Below are 18,727 nucleotides of genomic sequence, written 5' to 3' on the forward strand. Positions count from 1 at the left end.
CATATCCAAGCGCAATGCTCTTTGGGTTGCAATCATCACAGACGCTGTAGCCTGTTGTTTTGGAAGCCAGCTTGTTTGCATTCTCTGTCAAATCACATACAGTATCTCTCTTCTTGGGTACACATAAACCTTGAACATAAGACATCATACAATAACATCCCAAGGTCATGTTTAGTGTGCCCTGGATTTTGAGGTTGTCATTTAGGAAAAATGTGTTCAGTTTACTGAGAGTATTGACTGACCCAATTGCAGTTGAGATCTTTTCTTGCTCTGTTTCTAATGATAAAGACAGTGAAAAGATCGATGATTTCATTCCACTTTTCTTGTTCAGGGTCATATATATATACACACATATATATTTATATACATATATATATATATATATATATATATATATATATATATATATATATATATATAATATATACATATATATACACACATATATATATATAAATATACATATACATGAGTATATATATACATATATATAGATATAAGTATATATATATATACATATATATACATATATGCATACAAACATATATATATACATACATATATATACATCCATACACATACATATATATATATATATATATATATATACACATACATATATACATACATACATATATACATACATACATACATATATATATACATATATATGTATACACATACACATACATACACGTATATATACATACATACATATGTATAAATATATACATATATATATAAATATATACATGTATACATACATATATACACACACATATGTATATATATAGGCAATATCATGTATTTTCTAATTCTGTGCTAATAACTCACTCCTGCTACTTTCAGCCCTGTTATTTAAATGAGGAGTTTCAGTACAAAAAAACTACAAAAATACAGTTTCCTGATATGGGCCAACACTCATTTTAGTAGTCCCATAAATGTATTACAGATTTCTATCCATCCATTTTCCAAACCGCTCATCCCCGACTGCCTCTCCCACTTATCTTTGTGCGGTATATTATCAGATTTTGAGTTGGGGAAAAAAAATGAGTTCAAGTTTGAAAGAGTTCCATCAAGCCCAAATGTCTGTGGACCGTTGCTGTTTGCGTATCCAAACAAAGTCTCTGCAGCTGTGTGGCACTGCCAACTTGGGGCTGTCTGTGAGCGGCAAAGAGGCATGAGTTCCATCCTCAGTGGCTCACTGGAGGTTTGAATATTATGCAAATAGTCATTACACTGAGTGTATTCACTGTGCTCGGAGACATGGCGCCGAAAGGGGCTGAGACAATCAAATGCAAACAAACTGCACTGCCTGTTTTCCCTTCTTGACCTTCACAGATGTTTGCCTTGAAACTGTTCGCATATAATCAAACATATTTGGACACCTCTTGATAGTCGCAGGAAGGGAACCAAAAAGAAAATAGTTAGTCCTCCATTTTCTGATACAAGAGTTTCCACTTTCCTGGGAATACTTTTGACAAAATGTTGGCGGTGCGCCACCGTGTCACAATGACCACAATCCCCATTCAATTTGTGATTATGATGGCTGGAGATTTGAAATCTAACCTGTCAAGAATTTAACAGGATCTCCATATTAGTATGACGGGAATTCCATAATTAAATGGTTCAAGTTAAGAGCTCTGGTAACTTCTGCAATTCCCATTGCATTGCTAAACTCTCCTCCGCCCAGTTTATTAAATTCTCCAAAATGAGACATCTGCGCCCCCCCAGCCTCTCCTTGTGTGTTCATCTGCTTCATTTCTGAGAATTGCCCTCACATGGGGAATTGGTTTTACACTTTAAACACACACACACTTACCGCCACATGCACACACAGCAAACTGCATTGACTGATAAAAACAAAGTGCCTTTATTAGAATCCACATGCAGTTTACAGGGGAAAAAAAAAAAACAGTTCACGGATCAGTGTCTACAACACACACCTAGCTATCCCTGCAAAACTCTTTACAATTTAGGAAGGTTATTAAGAAATTATTACAATTATTCCGTTATTTGTGCCCCTAGAAAAAAACAGCCCATAATGTCTTCGAAATGACAGAGATACTTTATTTCATAACCGGCAAGCATCTACGAGGTATTTGCAAGCGGAATTATGCATGCATTTATGCAAAACACTAACGGGGAAACTAATATCATGTAAATAGTGAATACAAAGTGCAGTGCTACTTTTCCAAAATGCATTCATCACATTTGTGTGATCTATGCACTTGCTAGTTATACAAATAAGGTACAGTGTCACTTCTTTGGGTTGGCTGAGGTCTGCATGCTGGTTCAGTAAACTCATTTTCTAGAAAGATCTGCAAGATACACGAGTATTAATTCCCAGATAATGCCGTCACGGGCAAACATGCGATAGTCATCGGTGCGGCTTCAAATTGCTTCACGAGAACGAGCTATTTGTCTGAGCTGGACAAATGGAGAGGCATTTACATGAACGTGTGAATGCGTGTGTGTATTTTGTATTTGAGTGTAAACATGGATATGGAAAGTCCACCGTCAGGGACTGAAGGTCCTTGTTGACTCATAGTCCGACATACACTTGGGTTTGATGCCTTTAGCGTTGTAGTAATCCACCACCTGGTTCGGGACTTCTGCCAGAACACTTTTTGCCAGAGCAGCTGGGGACGCCTGCCAATACAGAGCAAGAGAGAGAGAGAGCGGAATATGTTAAGAAGACTTTCGCATCACTAGCCATGCGTGACACTTGCGGGCTGGAATTCACTGTTGAGTGCGATGCTGTCATAGGCTTGAGCACGGTGAGATTGACGTGATCAGACAAGCTTGTATATGGGGAACCCAAAAACTTCAACATGTGCTCCTCTGGGTCTTGGCTGGCATCTGAAAGGGTCGCGCTTTACAATAAGGGAGCTGAACTTCAGACTTTGTCAGGCGTCTGTTTTTACTTTTACCCCTTACATTTGAACTCATATCCATACTTGTTCTCCTTACTTTGTCAAAATGGCCTCGAAAACAGCAACAACAACAAAAAAAAAGGCGGGTGTTTTCGGCATGCTTACCTTTTCAGCTTGCACACATCCAACACACACAAAACTCAGCCACTCGCTCTCTATCTCAACATTATTCCCTGAGACAATGCACCGTCAGAGGCGGCGGCGCTCCCCCCCCCCCCCCCCGAAACCCCAATTGGCACTCGGCTCGTTCCCACCTGATACATCCAACTCTGCCTGTCACACACTTGCTCGCTCCTCTTAATCCCCTCTGAAAAGAAACGACAGAGCAGAAAATCACCTCTCCACCTCTGCCACACACTCCCTCGCTCCCTTTTGTCATTAGCGCCACTCCGCTGTTGACCCTCCCCTTCGACAAAACACGCACATTCCGCCCGGCCGCGCCTTCACCTCCACAGTTTACTTCCACGGCCCTTTATCAATGTGCTCGGGCTCATATCTTGCTACGCCCACTTTTATCGAGTTGCCCTCCGCCCACGCGCCCGCAGCAGACACACACTTCTGTTTGGTTGGAGCGTAATTGGTTGATTTCTCAACCTGCCACAGAGCAAAGTTAGCGTAACAAATCCGGCCAAACGGGCCCCGTCAAAGCCCGACTAAATCAATGCCGCCGTGTCGACCGGCGCGCGCGCAAATACGCACGGACAGATCGGTGACGTGCGTATTATTAGGCCCGCCCACCTCATCGGGCCATATAGTTGTGCCTGCAGAGAGTAAGGAGGAAGCTGTCGAGAGTGAGAGGCGCTTTCTTCACAGGTGTCGACCGCGCGACTGGATTGCGTTCTACAGGCAAAAGTCAACATTGCATTTCCTGTATAATCGTATTAAAATGAGAGGAGGCTCGCTCGAAATGTGAACTGATGCGCAGCCGTTTGGCGCAGCTCCCCCACGGAAAGACATTCCAGATGTGCACTTGTTTATACGTCAGCCATCTCGATTGGCCACCCACATGCTTGAAATCCTTGAAGGGGACGAACTGGACGATGTCTCGGAGGACGGGCTCGCCCTTGGGAGAGCGCAGGATGCCGTCGTCGCCGTCCAAAATCTGCATGTCTGTGAAGTCGGCGTTGCCCACGCCGACGATGATGACGGACATGGGGAGGTGGGAGGCGTGCACGATGGCCTCCCGCGTGTCGGCCATGTCGGTGATGACGCCGTCTGTCAGGATGAGGAGGATGAAATATTCCTACGGCGGGGACACGGGAGGGGAGACATTTGAGGTCGAGGAAAGGGGAGGATGTGGAGAGGCACGTTTGATTTAAAAAAAAAATAAAATAAAAAAAAAAAGGGAGGAAGGAGTTAGAGCAGGGATGTCCAAATTTTACAGTAACATTTATTTCCTGCTATAAAGGGCGAAAAGTAGGAAAAATGAAGCACACGAAAGGAAAGAAAATAATATTAAAAACCTTTATTTTTTTCCCCCCTCTCACCATGGCCTCTTTGGTGTGCATCTCCTCGGAGGCGGATGAGGCTACTTTCTGGATGATCGGGGCGATATTGGTGGGCCCGTATAGCTGAATCTTGGGAAGGCAATTCTGGTAGGCCTCAACCACGCCTTGGATTCCTGCAACATGCGCACAAGCAAATATCTTTACACTGATAAACAAGGCTTGTTCTCGGAAAAGTACTTGCTAAAACAATCGCGTTCGTCTCACGTGATGTCACGGCACGACTTTTTTTTTTATTGTGACATAATACGCACAAACCAAAGATGGCACAGCAAGAAAGCAGCAGTGTGCAGAGAGCAGAAGCCCATTTCACACATACAGATTAGTGTTATTTTTCTCTTGTGTGTTGTAGCCTGAAATACTTGCGCAGCATATAGTGACAAATCTCCCGATTGGATGTGTGTGAGAAAAAAAATTGGCCTGACTGTCTGAAGAAGTGACACCGTCGAACCATTTCCGTCCGGTGATCCATGAATGTGAATTGAGTGGAGAAAAATACGAGTGCAGCTCGGCGTTCGAACGTCTCACCGGCACATTCGGGATTGTCTTCATCAAAGTTCACGGCGAAGTCATGTGACACCTTCGTGCGGGCAGACAAAACAGGAATGTACAGATTGCACTGATGTATTTGCCTTTCATCCGGAACAAAACCGTGCTACACACACACGCGCACCACCTACCTTCAAGTCAGGCGGTATTAAAGCGCCAAAACCAAAAGCCGGGAACATTTTATCGCTGGAGGGACCCATGATACGTTGACGAGACAAGAAAGAGAAAATAAGATGAAAGGAGTTGGAATTAATGATTTGGTGTGTGAGGTGAATGGTGATTTTGGGAGAGCTCGCTGTACCTGTCATAGTCTTGGCAGATCTCCCCCACGGCCACTAAAGCTTTGAGATACTCATTGGGTTGGTATGGGTGGATGTAATGCAGGGAGCAGCTGTTTCGAGGGTCCCCATTGGATGCTGTGAAGTCTATTGCCACCTGAGACGCGCACACACACACGCGCGCGCGCACACGCGTATAAAGTACTCCCACAGCACGAGTGGGCAAAGACGGAGCACTTTCCATTTGGTGAAGATTAGACTTGGCGGAACTCACTGTGAACTGGATTTGACAGCCTCCCATGATATAATCCAAGAACGAATACATTTTGATGATCTGTCACGGGAAATATGTTTGCGGAAAAATCAACTCTCGGTTATTATGGAGGAAGTCGCGCGCAGAGGAAAGACAGCGTAGCGACAGATTTACTGGCTCGGGCACAGATGGACACAATTGACACGTGCGAAAAATAATCCGGACTTTAATGCCATTGTTTTTAACATTAACAATGTTATAAATTCAGCATTTGCGACATATCTATGTCAACATTTCTAATGTTTTGTTTCTCTTCGTAGGACGTTCCGCCACTGCCAACACACGATTAAACTTGTCCAAATGAATCGTTAAAAGTGCATCAATTTATCGACGGTGTTAACAAGAAGGCACGGGTGGCTTATACTTTACCTTACAGTGGTTGAGAAAGACGACCCCGGAGTTTCGGTAATTCTTCTTTTTCATCTGATATTTAGGGTTGATGCACTCCCACTGAATCGGGGTCAAATTGTAGAAATGATTATAAAACATTCAAATTATACAGTGCAACATCTCAGTAGAAAAAAGGCCGGTATTCGTACAATGTACGTTTAAAATACGGGACGGAACAGTATGACGTCAATACGGATAAATACTTTTCTGGTATATTATCAATATTGAACACACAACTACTCACGCAACTGAGAGAAGCTGTCAAGGAGTGTTCTAGCTTTTTTTGGGAGCAAGTTTTAAACGCGAGTAGGTTGCAGCGTTTTAATGTGTTGTAATGTCTATCGTTACGTAACACTTCACTATTCAGCTCACACTTTGCCGTCCTTAGTTCCTTATTCTCATTTCGCGGTCTTCTGCTTCTTTGCCTTGAACGATAAAGTCACTCCAAAATCAACTCGGCGAAATCATCTCTGCTCATTACCTCCATGAATTGAAAGCGATTGCGAAAGGATATCGCCCGATATAAAGCACAAGGCTGAATAACAACTGCATGAAAGGAGATGATCATCTTGACCGTGGACATTTTAAAAACCAAAAACGTCAGTAAACACTTGTAAACCTGCACTGAGAAATGAAACTCAACAAAGGCGGGAATCCTTGAACAACTTCTGTGTCCCCGAATCGATCCGAGACCGTTTCCAAAACGTTTTCTTTCTTCCTTTAACTGGTGGACATTGTGTCCTTGAGACTACGAGAGAACAAGTTGCACACAGATTGCTGTCAGAGCAAAGTTCAGCGGCCCGGATTGCTGATGATGTGTGGCTGTGGCTGTGTCAGTGCAAGGCATTATGGGTAACTTGCACATCTGCGAACACATCCTTCATGCCGGAAAGGACAAACAGGCTGCCGGTGCGGCATATTGTTGTATGCTGACATCTTTTTTTTTTTTTTTTTTGCTTCTAAAATTGCCTCTCACAGCAATACAAGTACAATTTTGTGCGTCAAAAGTGCAACACAGCGGTAGACAAAGTCTGACAATATTTTGCATCAAACTCATATGGCAGTCAGGTATTTTGGTAATCTGCCTGTTTTTGATTACATCTCGCCGAACAACTTTTGAACAATCGACATCATTTGATAGCAAATTGCAGCGTGGCGATTATGTGCGTCTTTACTCCCGGTGGGTTGAACCCGCAGACGGCTGCTTTTCTAACAACGGCTTTCACGCGTGTTCATTTCCTCACCTGCTTGCCCTCCTGCTCTGCCCTCATCTCCTTAAACGTGCTCTGAAATTCCCCGATAAAATCATGCTTCCCGTTCGAGTCCCAGTCCCAAACGGTGCACTGAAAAAAAAAAAAAAAGACAAGAGCCCCACGGTTAGAGCACAGCCGCGGCGTCACCTGAGCAAATACGCACGCACACACACACGGGAAATGCCATGTTGAATGATTGATAACGAGGTGTTGGTGGGGGGGCAATGGAGCGGTGAAATATTAATCTGAGGATGCTGAGAGGGATGTGGCCTAAGAAGAGACAGCGTGTTTTTGGCCCGGGTGTGTGGCGCGGCATGTTTGCGTGTGTGCGCGCGCCTCGTGTGAGCTCCCAAAGGAGCCACTGAACAAGACAAATGGCTGCAATCCTCAAGAAAAGGCGAGACTCAGCAGGCCACGGCACGCGTGACAAATAAAAAAAAGACGCCATTCTTTCATTCCAAAGCGACGATTGTGTATGGCTGTCTCGGGTTGTTTTGAAAAAAACAAAAAACAAAACAATCAATAGAATGGAGTCAATGGAGGAACACAAAGTGATGCTTTGGGTTGCTATTCGGCTGAAGAGCGGCGTGACCTTTGAGGACGAGGTTACCCTAACAACTAGCAATCACAACCAATTCAACAGAGCTTGATTGGAAACATCCACCGCTGGTAATCCTCTTATTTCCCCCTTTAACCGGCAAACGTGTGATGTCGGGGGAGTGCGTCCGCGACTTGGTACTTGGCGGTAATTTGCGCGCACGCGTTCGCCGCGCGGCCTCGTTTCCACATCAGTGACATAAGAGGGTTAGAACGACAAAGCCTTTTTTTCGCTCAGCAAATAAGTACTGGAGGCAGAGGCGAGTGGGCGGTCGTGTCGAGGCGTGGAAAAACAACAGCGATGAACGGATGCATTGGTCAGTGAGACGAAGGCGGCGGGACGATAGAAATCCGCGCCGTGCCATTTCTCGCCACGGCGCTGATGCTTCAAACAGGTAGCCCAGGAAACCACTGCCTGTATGTGTGCGTTAGCCCTTTTCCTCCTGCTGTCAGGATCCATGCGGAGTTAAGACGCCTTTGAATATTTAATGATCAAGCTCATGTTTATTCATGGCAAGGACCGCGTTGCAAGTCGAGGCGCGGGCCTCCACTCTCGCACTCGTTTACACAAATCTATTCTGGCGAGCAAAGGTGAAAGTTGGGCGATTTGAGCTCTTTCACACCTCTGCTGTTCTTTAAATAACACGATGACACCGTGAAATTGCAAAGATGACCTGAAGTCAACCCCGTGGCTTGGTGGGGACTTATTTACGTGAAACATGGCAGAAACAAATCAGAATATGTAAGAAGTGTAACAATAAAGAGCAGCGAATGCGTCTGCCTAAAATGTGAGCATTTCAGTCTACAATAACTCCACTTGTCAGTCACTTTCGGTCTGTGGAATCAAACCGGCAGGTCGAGCACGGCAATGCAAATTGACGTTTCTCAAGTAAGGATTTCTCAATAACACATAGTGTGGTGTTCAAACAGTAAGAGAGAAAATTAAAGTTATAAAAATGTGGAGCGCATTATTTGTCCATCCCTTTCCAAGTTGGCAAGCTATTTTATGACTTCTTAAAGCGGAAGTCCCAAACATATTTTTTTCAAGAATATGTTCCCAGCAGGCCCACTAGTTGAAAAAGAGCATTCTGATAAATATTGCGTTTGTGGAATAAGTGTTAATCCACTCATTTTTAGCCATGTCTGGGGGCGGCCATTTTGCCTTCTGTCGACTGAAAATGACATCACAACTGCTCACAACCACCAATCACGGCTGAGCTGTTTTCTGAATCTGAGCCGTGATTGGTCGTTGTGAGCAGTTGTGATGTCATTTTCAGTCGACAGAAGACAAAATGGCCGCCCCCAGAGATGGCTAAAAATGAGTGGATTAACACTTATTCCACAAACGCAACATTTATCAGAATGTCCTGTTCCAACTAGTGGGCTTGCATAGAGCATATTCGTGGAGAAAATATGTTTGTTTTGACTTCCGCTTTAAGGATGGTGTAAGATGTTAGGAATACTCGTTTGCATTCTATGCCCAGAAGCAAACGATTCCACTGTTTTGATTCCATGATTCATTCCACTGTGACAGAAATGGTCCAACTAATTAAAATGCCTTATTTTGTACAAAACCTTATAAGATTGTAAAAACACTCAATAAAATGATGTTGGCAATTTTATAGACCCACTATAAATAATAACGATTGCGGACTCACCTTTAGCTCCCTTTCCTGGTCTCCGCTACAGAGTGTGTTCAAGGAAACTTTGAAGGATTTCCAAACGGGGCTCAAGTTGTTCATGACCGTCTGAACGAATAACACACACACACACACACACACAAACACAAACACAAACAAGGATCTTAACGCTCACCCGAGGTGAAATCATTAACTCCCTACGTGAGCATGTAATTACCTCTGTCCGGTGCACGAGAGACTCGCTCCCATCGTCGTTTATTCTAAAAATCTCCAGGAATGGATCCGACTTGCTGAAGAAGTCCTTCAGAGGGAAAATAAATCTATAAGGCATCGCCATAAATCATTCACGCTCTTAAAAAAAGAATCATTATTCCTCCCTCGCTTCTTCCCAGTGTCTCACTCTAAATTGTCCACCTCTCCCTTGGTTACTTTCACCGTTCCCCTAAGGCGCAACCTGTTTGGATTAGTCATTCATGACTGTGCCCGTGTGCATGCACGGGAAGCCTGAAAATTAATATAGTTATCTCTTGGCCTGAGATAGTAGGGAGGGTTACTTAAGGTGCCCGAATATCTCAGCGGGCCTCCTTCCATCCCCTATTGAATTTCCACGTATTGCGGAGGGAAACCCGCCACCCAAAACGGACACACCCGCGGATTCATTCAAAACAGGAAAACGATCCGTCTGCTTCACCTTGTCGTCGAGTTTGCGAGCACTGAAGGAGAGTTCAACGTAGTCGTCGTTACCAGACAGCTCCTCCGCCGTCACCTTGCGAGGCCGGGTGAGGAAGCGAGAAGAGGAGGGCGGAGGGAGGAAGGGAGGAAGGAAGGAAGAGAAGATGAAAATGAGATGGCAATGAGGCGCCGATCACACCGGACGTGCTACATGATCACATTAATTGTCATGCGGTTTCCCGGATGCAAGATGTGATGTGATGCGAGCGTGTTTCGCTGACTTTAAACAGTGTCGTACCATGATAGAAGACTTTCCGGCGGTGTTTCCCTGTTTGAGGAGTGCTTTGGTGAGTTTCCTTTGTGAGACGATCTGAAGCGAGAATATCGTCACGGGTGAATATATGAGACGGAGATGATCGTCTCTCCAAAACACTGTTCGGAAATTCTACAGTCAGGTCGCGTGCGGACAGTTTTAACATATGACAAAAAGTGTTTTGTTTAATTACTCAAACTCTACCTTTATTTCGAACAAACAATGCAAAACCCCATAGATGATTTAACGGATAGCATTATTATTTGGAGCAATATTATAGTAATATGATAATATCCAAGGGCAAGTATTCTTTATCCTTTGCAAAAAATGGCAATATTACTGCATCTTAATGAGTCGCACTGAAATACTGCCCTCAGGTGGCCAGGCAGCAGCACATAGTCCATTGAATCGAAGTGGAAAATGGAGCAAAAACGGTTTAGTCCTTTACATTGCGTAATAGCGTGCTATATTTCTTGTTAAAAATCAGATTGGAATTTTTCAAATTTTTTAAATCATTCAATTTGAGGAGGCTGGAACTAATTAATGCCATTTCCATTCATTTCATTGGGGATGATTTCAGATTTCACGCATGGTCATGATACGAATTAAACTTGCACCTCAAGGCACCTCTGTATATCCAAGGAGCAGGTGTGTAGTTAACAGTTTAGTCAACGCCAGCATCTTGTTTCACCTCAGTGGTTACCAATCAAGTGAGGTTATTTGGTGGAGGCCAACAGCGTTCACTGGCAAGGCCAATATAGGCCTAAATCATTTTACAAAACTTCTCTACATACAGGAATTCGGAAGAGGATTAGGGCCAGTGGGGGGGGGGGAGAAGGTTGGTAAGATTCTCACTTTTATCTCAGAATTCTGACTTTATTCTCAGAATTCTGACTTTAAAGTCAAAATTACGACTTTAAACCATTAGTCAGAATTCTCACTTTAAAGTCGTAATTTTGACTTTAAAGTGGGAATTCTGAGAATAAAGTCGGAATTCCCACTTTAAAGAACAATTCTGACTTTAAAGTGGGAATTTTGAAAAGTGAGAATTCTGACTTTAATTCTCAGAATTCTCACTTTTAATTCAGAATTCTGACTTTAGTCTGACTAATTCTGACTTTAGAATTCTGAGAATTCTCACTTTAAAGTCATAATTCTGAGAATAAAGTCAGAATCCTCACTTTAAAGTCAGAATTCTCACTTCAAAGAACAATGACTAAAGTCAGAATTCTGAGAATCTTACCAACCTATTCCCCCCCCCCCCCAACCCCCCACCCCCACTGGCCCTAATCCTCTTCCGTACAGGAAAGAAAAAAAAACAGTTGACGTTCTTTTTGTAGTTCCTAGTTTGTATGCAAGGACTTACTTGGAAAAAGTCCGAAACCCAATACCTCCGGTTCGCTTAAGTTACTCTTATGTTTCCCCCTTGAAGTTCAAAGCTGATGGACAGCTATTTTGGAGTGGGGCCTAAATACTGAAAATAAACATCACTGAGGCGAGAAAAGTTGGCCATAATTCAAGGTTGTGCATAACTCTTTACATTTGGGACCAATTCTTTTGATTTTGCTAGTGTTAATATATTCAACTTAATTCATATTACGGACAGTTATTGCAGACCGCGTCAAATATTATACCCAAATGTGCATGTCAGTGTCAACAGGAATTGGATGCAGCCCCCAGGTTTAAGATGCAAATTTCAAGCAGCACTGAATCTGCATTTTTTTTTTTTCCCCTGAAGGCCGGCAGATTGCAAAAAGCATATTGTTGTTGTTTCTCTTGCTTCCACGACTAAATCTGAAAGCACTGCAACATAAACAGTGTAAAGACGTTGTGACACAATGTTCCCACAGCTTTTCCAAGCAGATCAGTGCCTCTGGTGTTTTTTTGGAGTTGGGCGCTAGCATAAAGACTCTAATGAAGCAAAGCTCTTTACAAGACTTGTGTTGAAAATGCGGCCGGCTTTATGTTATCCGATTTCAGCAAACCTCTGGCTAACACTTGACAGAATCCTCTTCTCGTGTGTCAGTAATCTAAGTTCCCGTTTGCTATTGTAAATCTTTAACGCTTTTGTGCTGGCCAGGTCATCTGCAAACACACATTTTATGGTTTTGTTGCCTTTGTTTGTGGCAAAAACGGAATTTAAGACGCTTAGCCGGCATTTCCTGAGGATCAGCGTAGGTCATCGGTCTTTTTTAATGAGCACGATGCCTATTTTTCCCCTCTAATTGCCCTTGTTTAATGAGTGAAAGACCTAAATAAAGCATATATTTAAATATTGATTGCACTATCATTACGAAGGGTCTAACACGCTCTAAACTGCGGTAGCATGTAAAAATCTGCAGAGTGACTGGAGAGGTGCGAGTTCACTTCCCAGCCAAGGTGCCCTTGAGCAAAGAACGGGAATCCCCTCAGATTCTCTCTTATCATCCCATTGGAGACGATACACCAAGTAAGCTAGCAGGTTCACACGCTGTATGATGGTGCACATTCCAGAACGAAATGAGTTTTAAGCGGCCCAATGCCGCGAGTCAGGGCTCAAGGACATCTATCCCATAATGCTCGTGACAGTAGCTGACTTCAGGCAAAAAAAAAAAAAAAAAACCATCCCGTCGGGATTCCATGCACTGCGGCGCTTTACCGCCCTATCCCCGCAATAATAGGACACAATTGTGTGATACGCCGTTAAAAGCTCAACGAACTGAACTCCAAATCAAGCCAAGGCTGACGGATGCACTTGAGGCACATACAGTATGCAATGCAACGTGATCATGCTAAATGCAGTTTGTTGGTAGTAATCAAGCATTTACTTGTAGATACATCTTGACATCACACACTAACCCGATCTGTTTGTTTGTGTTTTTGAAGATCCATTTCATTTATCAAGGCTTTCTCCGTACCGCCGCTTGAATAAGTGCCCTCGAAAAACTGGCAGCAGCTCTGGGAGTTTATTCCCAAGTCCCTCGTCAACCTGACAAGGTCCGACTAGCTCTTTTTTAATGATAGCGGCCCACACTAGAGTCGCACCCGCCCCGTGCTGGCACCTGAATCAAAGTCGAGCTTTGTGCACAATCGTGATTCTGCACATCCAGTCTGTCAAGAGTCAAATTCATTTCATCGGTTCATAAAAGGAAAGAGAAAAGTCAGTTTTCAGGTACTTTTGGCCCAGTCTTGATGTTTTCATTTGGCAACAATTACATAACGGTTACACCGACCTGTCCCAAGGTGCACTCCATGGCCCCGAGGAAGTCGGCGTCACGGAGGCCATTGTTGCCCGAGCTGATGTCGTGAAGTTCAAAACGCAGCCTTTGGACCTCTTCAAAGTAGTAATCCACCAGAAAGATCTTGGAGAAGACTGGGCTGCTACTGCTGCGGATCACCTCCGTCCGGTCCACCTTCCGACGCACACGTGCGCAAAAACTGTTACCTAAAAGCTTTCAGCGTTCACATCATTCCACGCGCATCCGTAGTTTGCCATTTAGCATTTCTGGCGAAACTGCGCCTATATTGTAGCCAAACACGCATTCATGTGCAAATTCACACAGATGAACATTTCAAATCGTCAACTAAGCTAACGCGCATGTTTTCATTCAAACCCTTAAACCTCAGAACTGCGAGGCAGATGTGCTTCACCACCAAGGTGAGAATCTACCGTACATTCCTAAATGCATAATTTCACTGATATTTGGCCACTTGGAGGCAGCAAACAGTGAGGAAGTCACAGTAATGTTGTCATTCATTTTCTGTTGTGGTACTTTGAAAATTGATGAGGGTAAGCCCGGAGTCATTCTCCTTTAAGGTGTCCTTTAGATTTCAGTCTTTTGGTGCAGTGCAGATACAAAAATGAAAAAAAAAAGAGTATTGTGAATCAGAATTCTATTTCTCATCCACAATGTACAGTCGACATGAATGTAACCCATAGATCTAATAATTGGACGCTAACTGTACGCAACCCGGCCATTGTATCCTTAAGGGTGCAATAAGGTACAATTTGGAGACTGCATCTGTTCCATTTTTTTTATTGTGGTGCACTTTTAATGTGGTTTTTTTTTTTTTTTTGTGGTCTTCAGAACTATACAAAAAGAGAGGATGTCATTAAATATCCAGCACACCGCCGGTGCGCATTGATTGTGAATCAGCCGACTTCTCAGCACCGCAGCCGTTACAAATACAATTAGACAGCACTACATTGTGCAGACTTATCAACTAGCCGTTTGACGACGCAGAGAATATAATTGTTCTTACGCACTCCTCTCCCGGAGGAGGAAAGGAACAGAAACATAAATCAGCGTGGTGAGGCTGATGGGCTTTTGTTAACTCTCGTGCAAGCTCTCTCTTAAACACACTCATGTACACAATTGGCACCAAATGAAGGTCATCCAAGCAGGCGCCATGCATGAGTTTAAGTGTGCCTCAGCATCCCGTTTTTCCCTGTAAGGACGATGTGCTCGAGTTATTTTTTCCGTACAAATTCTCGGGGGGGTTCTAGAAACAATAAAAAGGCAAATTGTCTTTTAGCAATTTTTTTTTTTTTTTTAAGTATTAACGGGGTAATTTAGTTCAACACAAGCATATGCACCCCATCGTCGCTCTCTCTCTCTCTCTCTCTCTCTCTCTCTCTCTCTCTCTCTTGCTCTCTCTCTCTCTGTCAATGGACTCTACCTCAAACCACTGGCCATGAGACTGCATCTTCAGAACCACACAAGGGTCAGGTTTGGAGAGAGCGTCTCGGTCTGAGATTCCCCGACAGGCCACTCTCAGCTCCACTTTGGTTAGGCACGGAGAGCTGATGAAGCCCAGCGTGGCCTCTGCAGACTCGTAGATATTACTCATCGTGAATGCACAATCACCCGCTAAAAGGAGGAAGGGAGAGAGAGCAGATGTGTCAGTGTCATTTTAGCATGAGCTGGACAGATATGGTGGATAAGAAACGATACGATACGATCGATGGACAGACAGACAGACCTGAGAACTTGTGGCACAAATGAGTCACATGACATCGGGGAGGGTGAAACCGCAAATTGGGTCACTTTCACTTCGAGGTGTACTCACTTTTGTTGCCAGCGCTTGAGACGTTAATGGCTGCGTGTTGAGTTATTTTGACGCTCCCCCCAAAAAATGACACTCTTACGATATGTACACTGAATACTTTGCATGGGGGCAAAGCAAAACTTGGTGTAAAATGTTTGACAAGCACTGCTGTAGTCAGGATGGTGCTTAAAAATAAAATGATTTTAAGCCGGGGCAAGAACGTGTTGAAATGACAGTGTGTTCATTTGAGACACTAATGGCTGGATAAATCAAATGCCTTTCTACAAGAACAGATTGCTACTCAATTACGCCCCATATTTCAGATGAAACACTTTTCCGTCATTCTATTCTGGAACTGCGGTGCTTCTCAAAATGTGGTGTGTGTGTGTAACTCTAGTGGTATTAGAACAAATCACTGACTAAGTATTGGTCCATTATAATTAACTTTTAGCACATTTTCATTTAATTTTTCATCTTTACTGTACACACTGGGCATAAAATGACATTGCTTTACAATAATATTCAATATACTTTATAGGATTAAAACCTCTGTCTGGTTTTTTGACGAACACTTGGGCCCACTACGCTACGGTAATTTAATGTTAGTCGTGTTACCTGGCGAGCCAAGTATTTTTTTTTTTTTAGCCCGTACTTAGTGTAAAGGTTGGAGAACCACTGCGGTGCTGTATTTAGAATAGCATCCATCCTACCATCTAAATTTGTGATAACCTACATTAAAAAAAAAAAAAACTCCCTCTTAAAAAGGCACTGCAGCATCATCAATAAACATCCTCTAATTACGCTGATAAATGTTAACGCGCTACCATTTGTCAAGCCGGATCAATCCGACATCTGTTTAAACTCAATAATGAATTTATTGCGACTGAGGACACTGCATCACGTGTATAAAAGATAGATAAATGTACAGACCCATTCTGTGGGTCCATACTGTACAAACCTTGGCTAGCCTCCAGCTCGTTAGCCTCACCCCAAAATATAACCACAGGTCTGCAGATGCGCTAGATGGTACAAAGTGAATATTAACGCAGTGGTCTCGTAGTATCCTCCTAAGGGACTTAGGCTTTTCGAACTAGGTCTGACTCTGACCTGGATCTCGCTCCCACCGTCCTCCATAATTCATGTTTCTTGCGCGCGGGTGTGTATTATTTTTAGCGATGTAGAACTGAATGGGCTCACTGACATGCAGACATGGACAGAGGCGCAAGGCAGGTGTGTGAAATACAACGGCGGTGCGCCAAGGTGGTGCGTTCCGTTCTTATTTGTGCACACATCATTGAGTGAAAACGAGTGGACGTCAATATTTACTTTGCAAGTCGATTTACAGTGCGCGCCCCTAAATTGTCGATTTGTGCCTCTAAAATGTCCGATTAAGGGCCACGGTGCTCCTAGTAAAAAAATGTTTTAAAAAAGTTAGTCAGGAGCCCTATATTTTAATTTTTGATTTTAATATCGCTGTACATACACCAGTAACAACAAATTAAATTAATGGAAAATTGTAGAAAGTAGAATTGTTAAATTATTGTTAAAATGGGATCTGATTAGAAAAAAAATGCTTGCCATATCTGTTTAAGCGGGGGCTGGTTCAGTACACATTTTTTGCCCCAAAAAAAAGAAAATGAAAGAAAAGAAAACCAGATTTTTCCAAAAACCCGACACAGACTCACTTTATTTGCCTTTGTCGGCTGTATAAAATGATATTGCAGGTTGCCTGTGGCACCAGGGGCTTAAATTTGACACTCATCTCAAGTCGAACGTGTAAGATTTCTTCAATGCTCTATTGGTTGTTCTCTCCATACTGTGACAATCAATCAGTGTTCTACCTTGACTGTGTCTATATGCCCATTCACCTTCGCCGGTGCATGTGCGACTGTGACAGATGTGACATTAATGATTCAGTCACAGGAAGACTCAAGTATTGCCCTTATTGATTACCAGACAAGGCGCATAGTGGCATTGCCTTTCAGCAGGCTAAAGAGGCAACGTGTCAAGCAACTAGGCAGGTTAATATAGTCATGACACAGAAGACAGACTTATGTTCAGCTGACTGACAAGACACACAAAAATGATGGGTATCGAGACACACGGGTTAGGGATGAGGGAAGGAGTGAGGGAGGAAGAGAGGGGATTACAGGCGTGAGGGCAAGAGGGGGTGAAAGAAGATGAGAGAAACAAGAATCAAGAAGGAGAGAATGAAGATTACAGGGCTTCTCTTCTTCCAATCTAAGCAACAGCTTTCTGATGTTTTGTCTATTGCTTTGGCAGATTTCCATAGGCATAATCAAAGGCCTAGTAATCGTGGAGGAATTCTTATCTAACTACACCACATGAAGCCAAAATGTACACGCACATCAAATATTTTTTTGCAAAGCATGCGCCACACTTCTCGTGCAGAGGAGGTATACAGCAGCAGCTTTTCACACAAACGCACACGCACACAACTCACCGCACTGAGACTTGGAGAGAAGATCAGTGCAAGGCAAAGAACTTCCCCGGTGTTGACGTGGTAATCACGGGCATCTACCAAACCGTCTCCGGACCCATCTCGCTCCTCCACTCGCACTCTTTTGTCTTTAAGGATTTCAGTCACCCACAACACTGCAGCGCTGAGAAAGGATGGCGCTGACAAGCAAGTATTAGAGCCGCATTCAAATTCCCAGCGGGCAAACGCGGCCAGGACGCACTCGTTTCCCCGGGTTCACTCTGGATGAAAAATGGAAGGAGGTGCGCCACTTAACCGGAGTTTGTAATCCGCTGACTCCACTGGGGGGCCGCGGGGAGCGCGTAGCATCCAGGGACCCCGCTCGACTGACAGCGCAGTCTACTAGCGTCATCTAGTGGCCACATGGGTAATAGTGTTGCTTTCCCCCCCGGTTCTCCAATTTGATTGGCTCGGTTGCGCTTCAGCGGTTTTATAATAAGCGATGACCGCACACCTGAGACCAGTTGGCGGTCCATAGAAAAAGACCCTGCAGCAGCAAGATGAGTTTTCTGGAATTAAAACCTATCAAATAGGCTACAGCTCTCTCAAATGTGGCAGGTACAGTTTCATACCAAGTCTCAATTTGTTCACTCAAATCAGTTGATATTCATACTTGCTGGCATTACCATTCATTTTTTTCGCCCCACCCCAATACATAATCATGATACCCGTTGTGCCTTTTCATTTCACGGAACCTATTTGATCAACGAATGCAGTATAATTAAAAACGGTGCTAATCATTGAGCGGTGGAC

The 18,727-nt window shown here is 43.6% G+C and overlaps 1 protein-coding gene across 2 annotated transcripts; it reads right to left on the reverse strand.

Moving 5' to 3' along the window:
- Positions 1–1,849: 1,849 nt before the first annotated feature.
- Positions 1,850–18,302, reverse strand: cpne4b (copine IVb). 2 transcript variants are annotated; one of them, XM_086014014.1, is made up of 16 exons: positions 17,939–18,300; positions 15,106–15,296; positions 13,659–13,838; positions 10,432–10,503; positions 10,153–10,227; positions 9,679–9,762; positions 9,480–9,569; positions 7,216–7,314; positions 5,951–6,031; positions 5,543–5,602; positions 5,292–5,425; positions 5,122–5,176; positions 4,970–5,021; positions 4,424–4,557; positions 3,943–4,179; positions 1,850–2,652 (listed from the first exon to the last, which is right to left on the reverse strand). In XM_086014014.1, exons 2-16 carry the CDS (start codon positions 15,274–15,276, stop codon positions 2,521–2,523), a joined length of 1,656 nt encoding a protein of 551 aa, XP_085870140.1. In that variant the 5' UTR covers positions 15,277–15,296; positions 17,939–18,300; the 3' UTR covers positions 1,850–2,520. The 2 variants fall into 2 exon arrangements, with proteins under 2 accessions (XP_085870140.1, XP_085870139.1); XM_086014013.1 differs by having other exon boundaries at positions 5,292–5,602; positions 17,939–18,302.
- Positions 18,303–18,727: the final 425 nt, after the last annotated feature.

The sequence above is a fragment of the Filicampus tigris genome, chromosome 18 (genome assembly GCF_054856515.1).
Source record: "Filicampus tigris isolate MCC_2025a chromosome 18, RoL_Ftig_1.0, whole genome shotgun sequence".
NCBI lineage: Eukaryota > Metazoa > Chordata > Actinopteri > Syngnathiformes > Syngnathidae > Filicampus > Filicampus tigris.

What these genes read in the sequence shown, in the direction of transcription:
- cpne4b (XM_086014013.1), bottom strand. Translation starts at nt 15,276, where the DNA reads ATGAGTAATATCTACGAGTCTGCAGAGGCCACGCTGGGCTTCATCAGC. An exon ending in TCTTTCTCAACCACTGTAAG is followed by an intron (nt 5,603 to 5,950) that starts GTAAAGTATAAG and finishes TTCCCGTGACAG; the next exon opens with ATCATCAAAATGTATTCGTT. An exon ending in ATCTGCCAAGACTATGACAG is followed by an intron (nt 5,177 to 5,291) that starts GTACAGCGAGCT and finishes GGGTCCCTCCAG; the next exon opens with CGATAAAATGTTCCCGGCTT.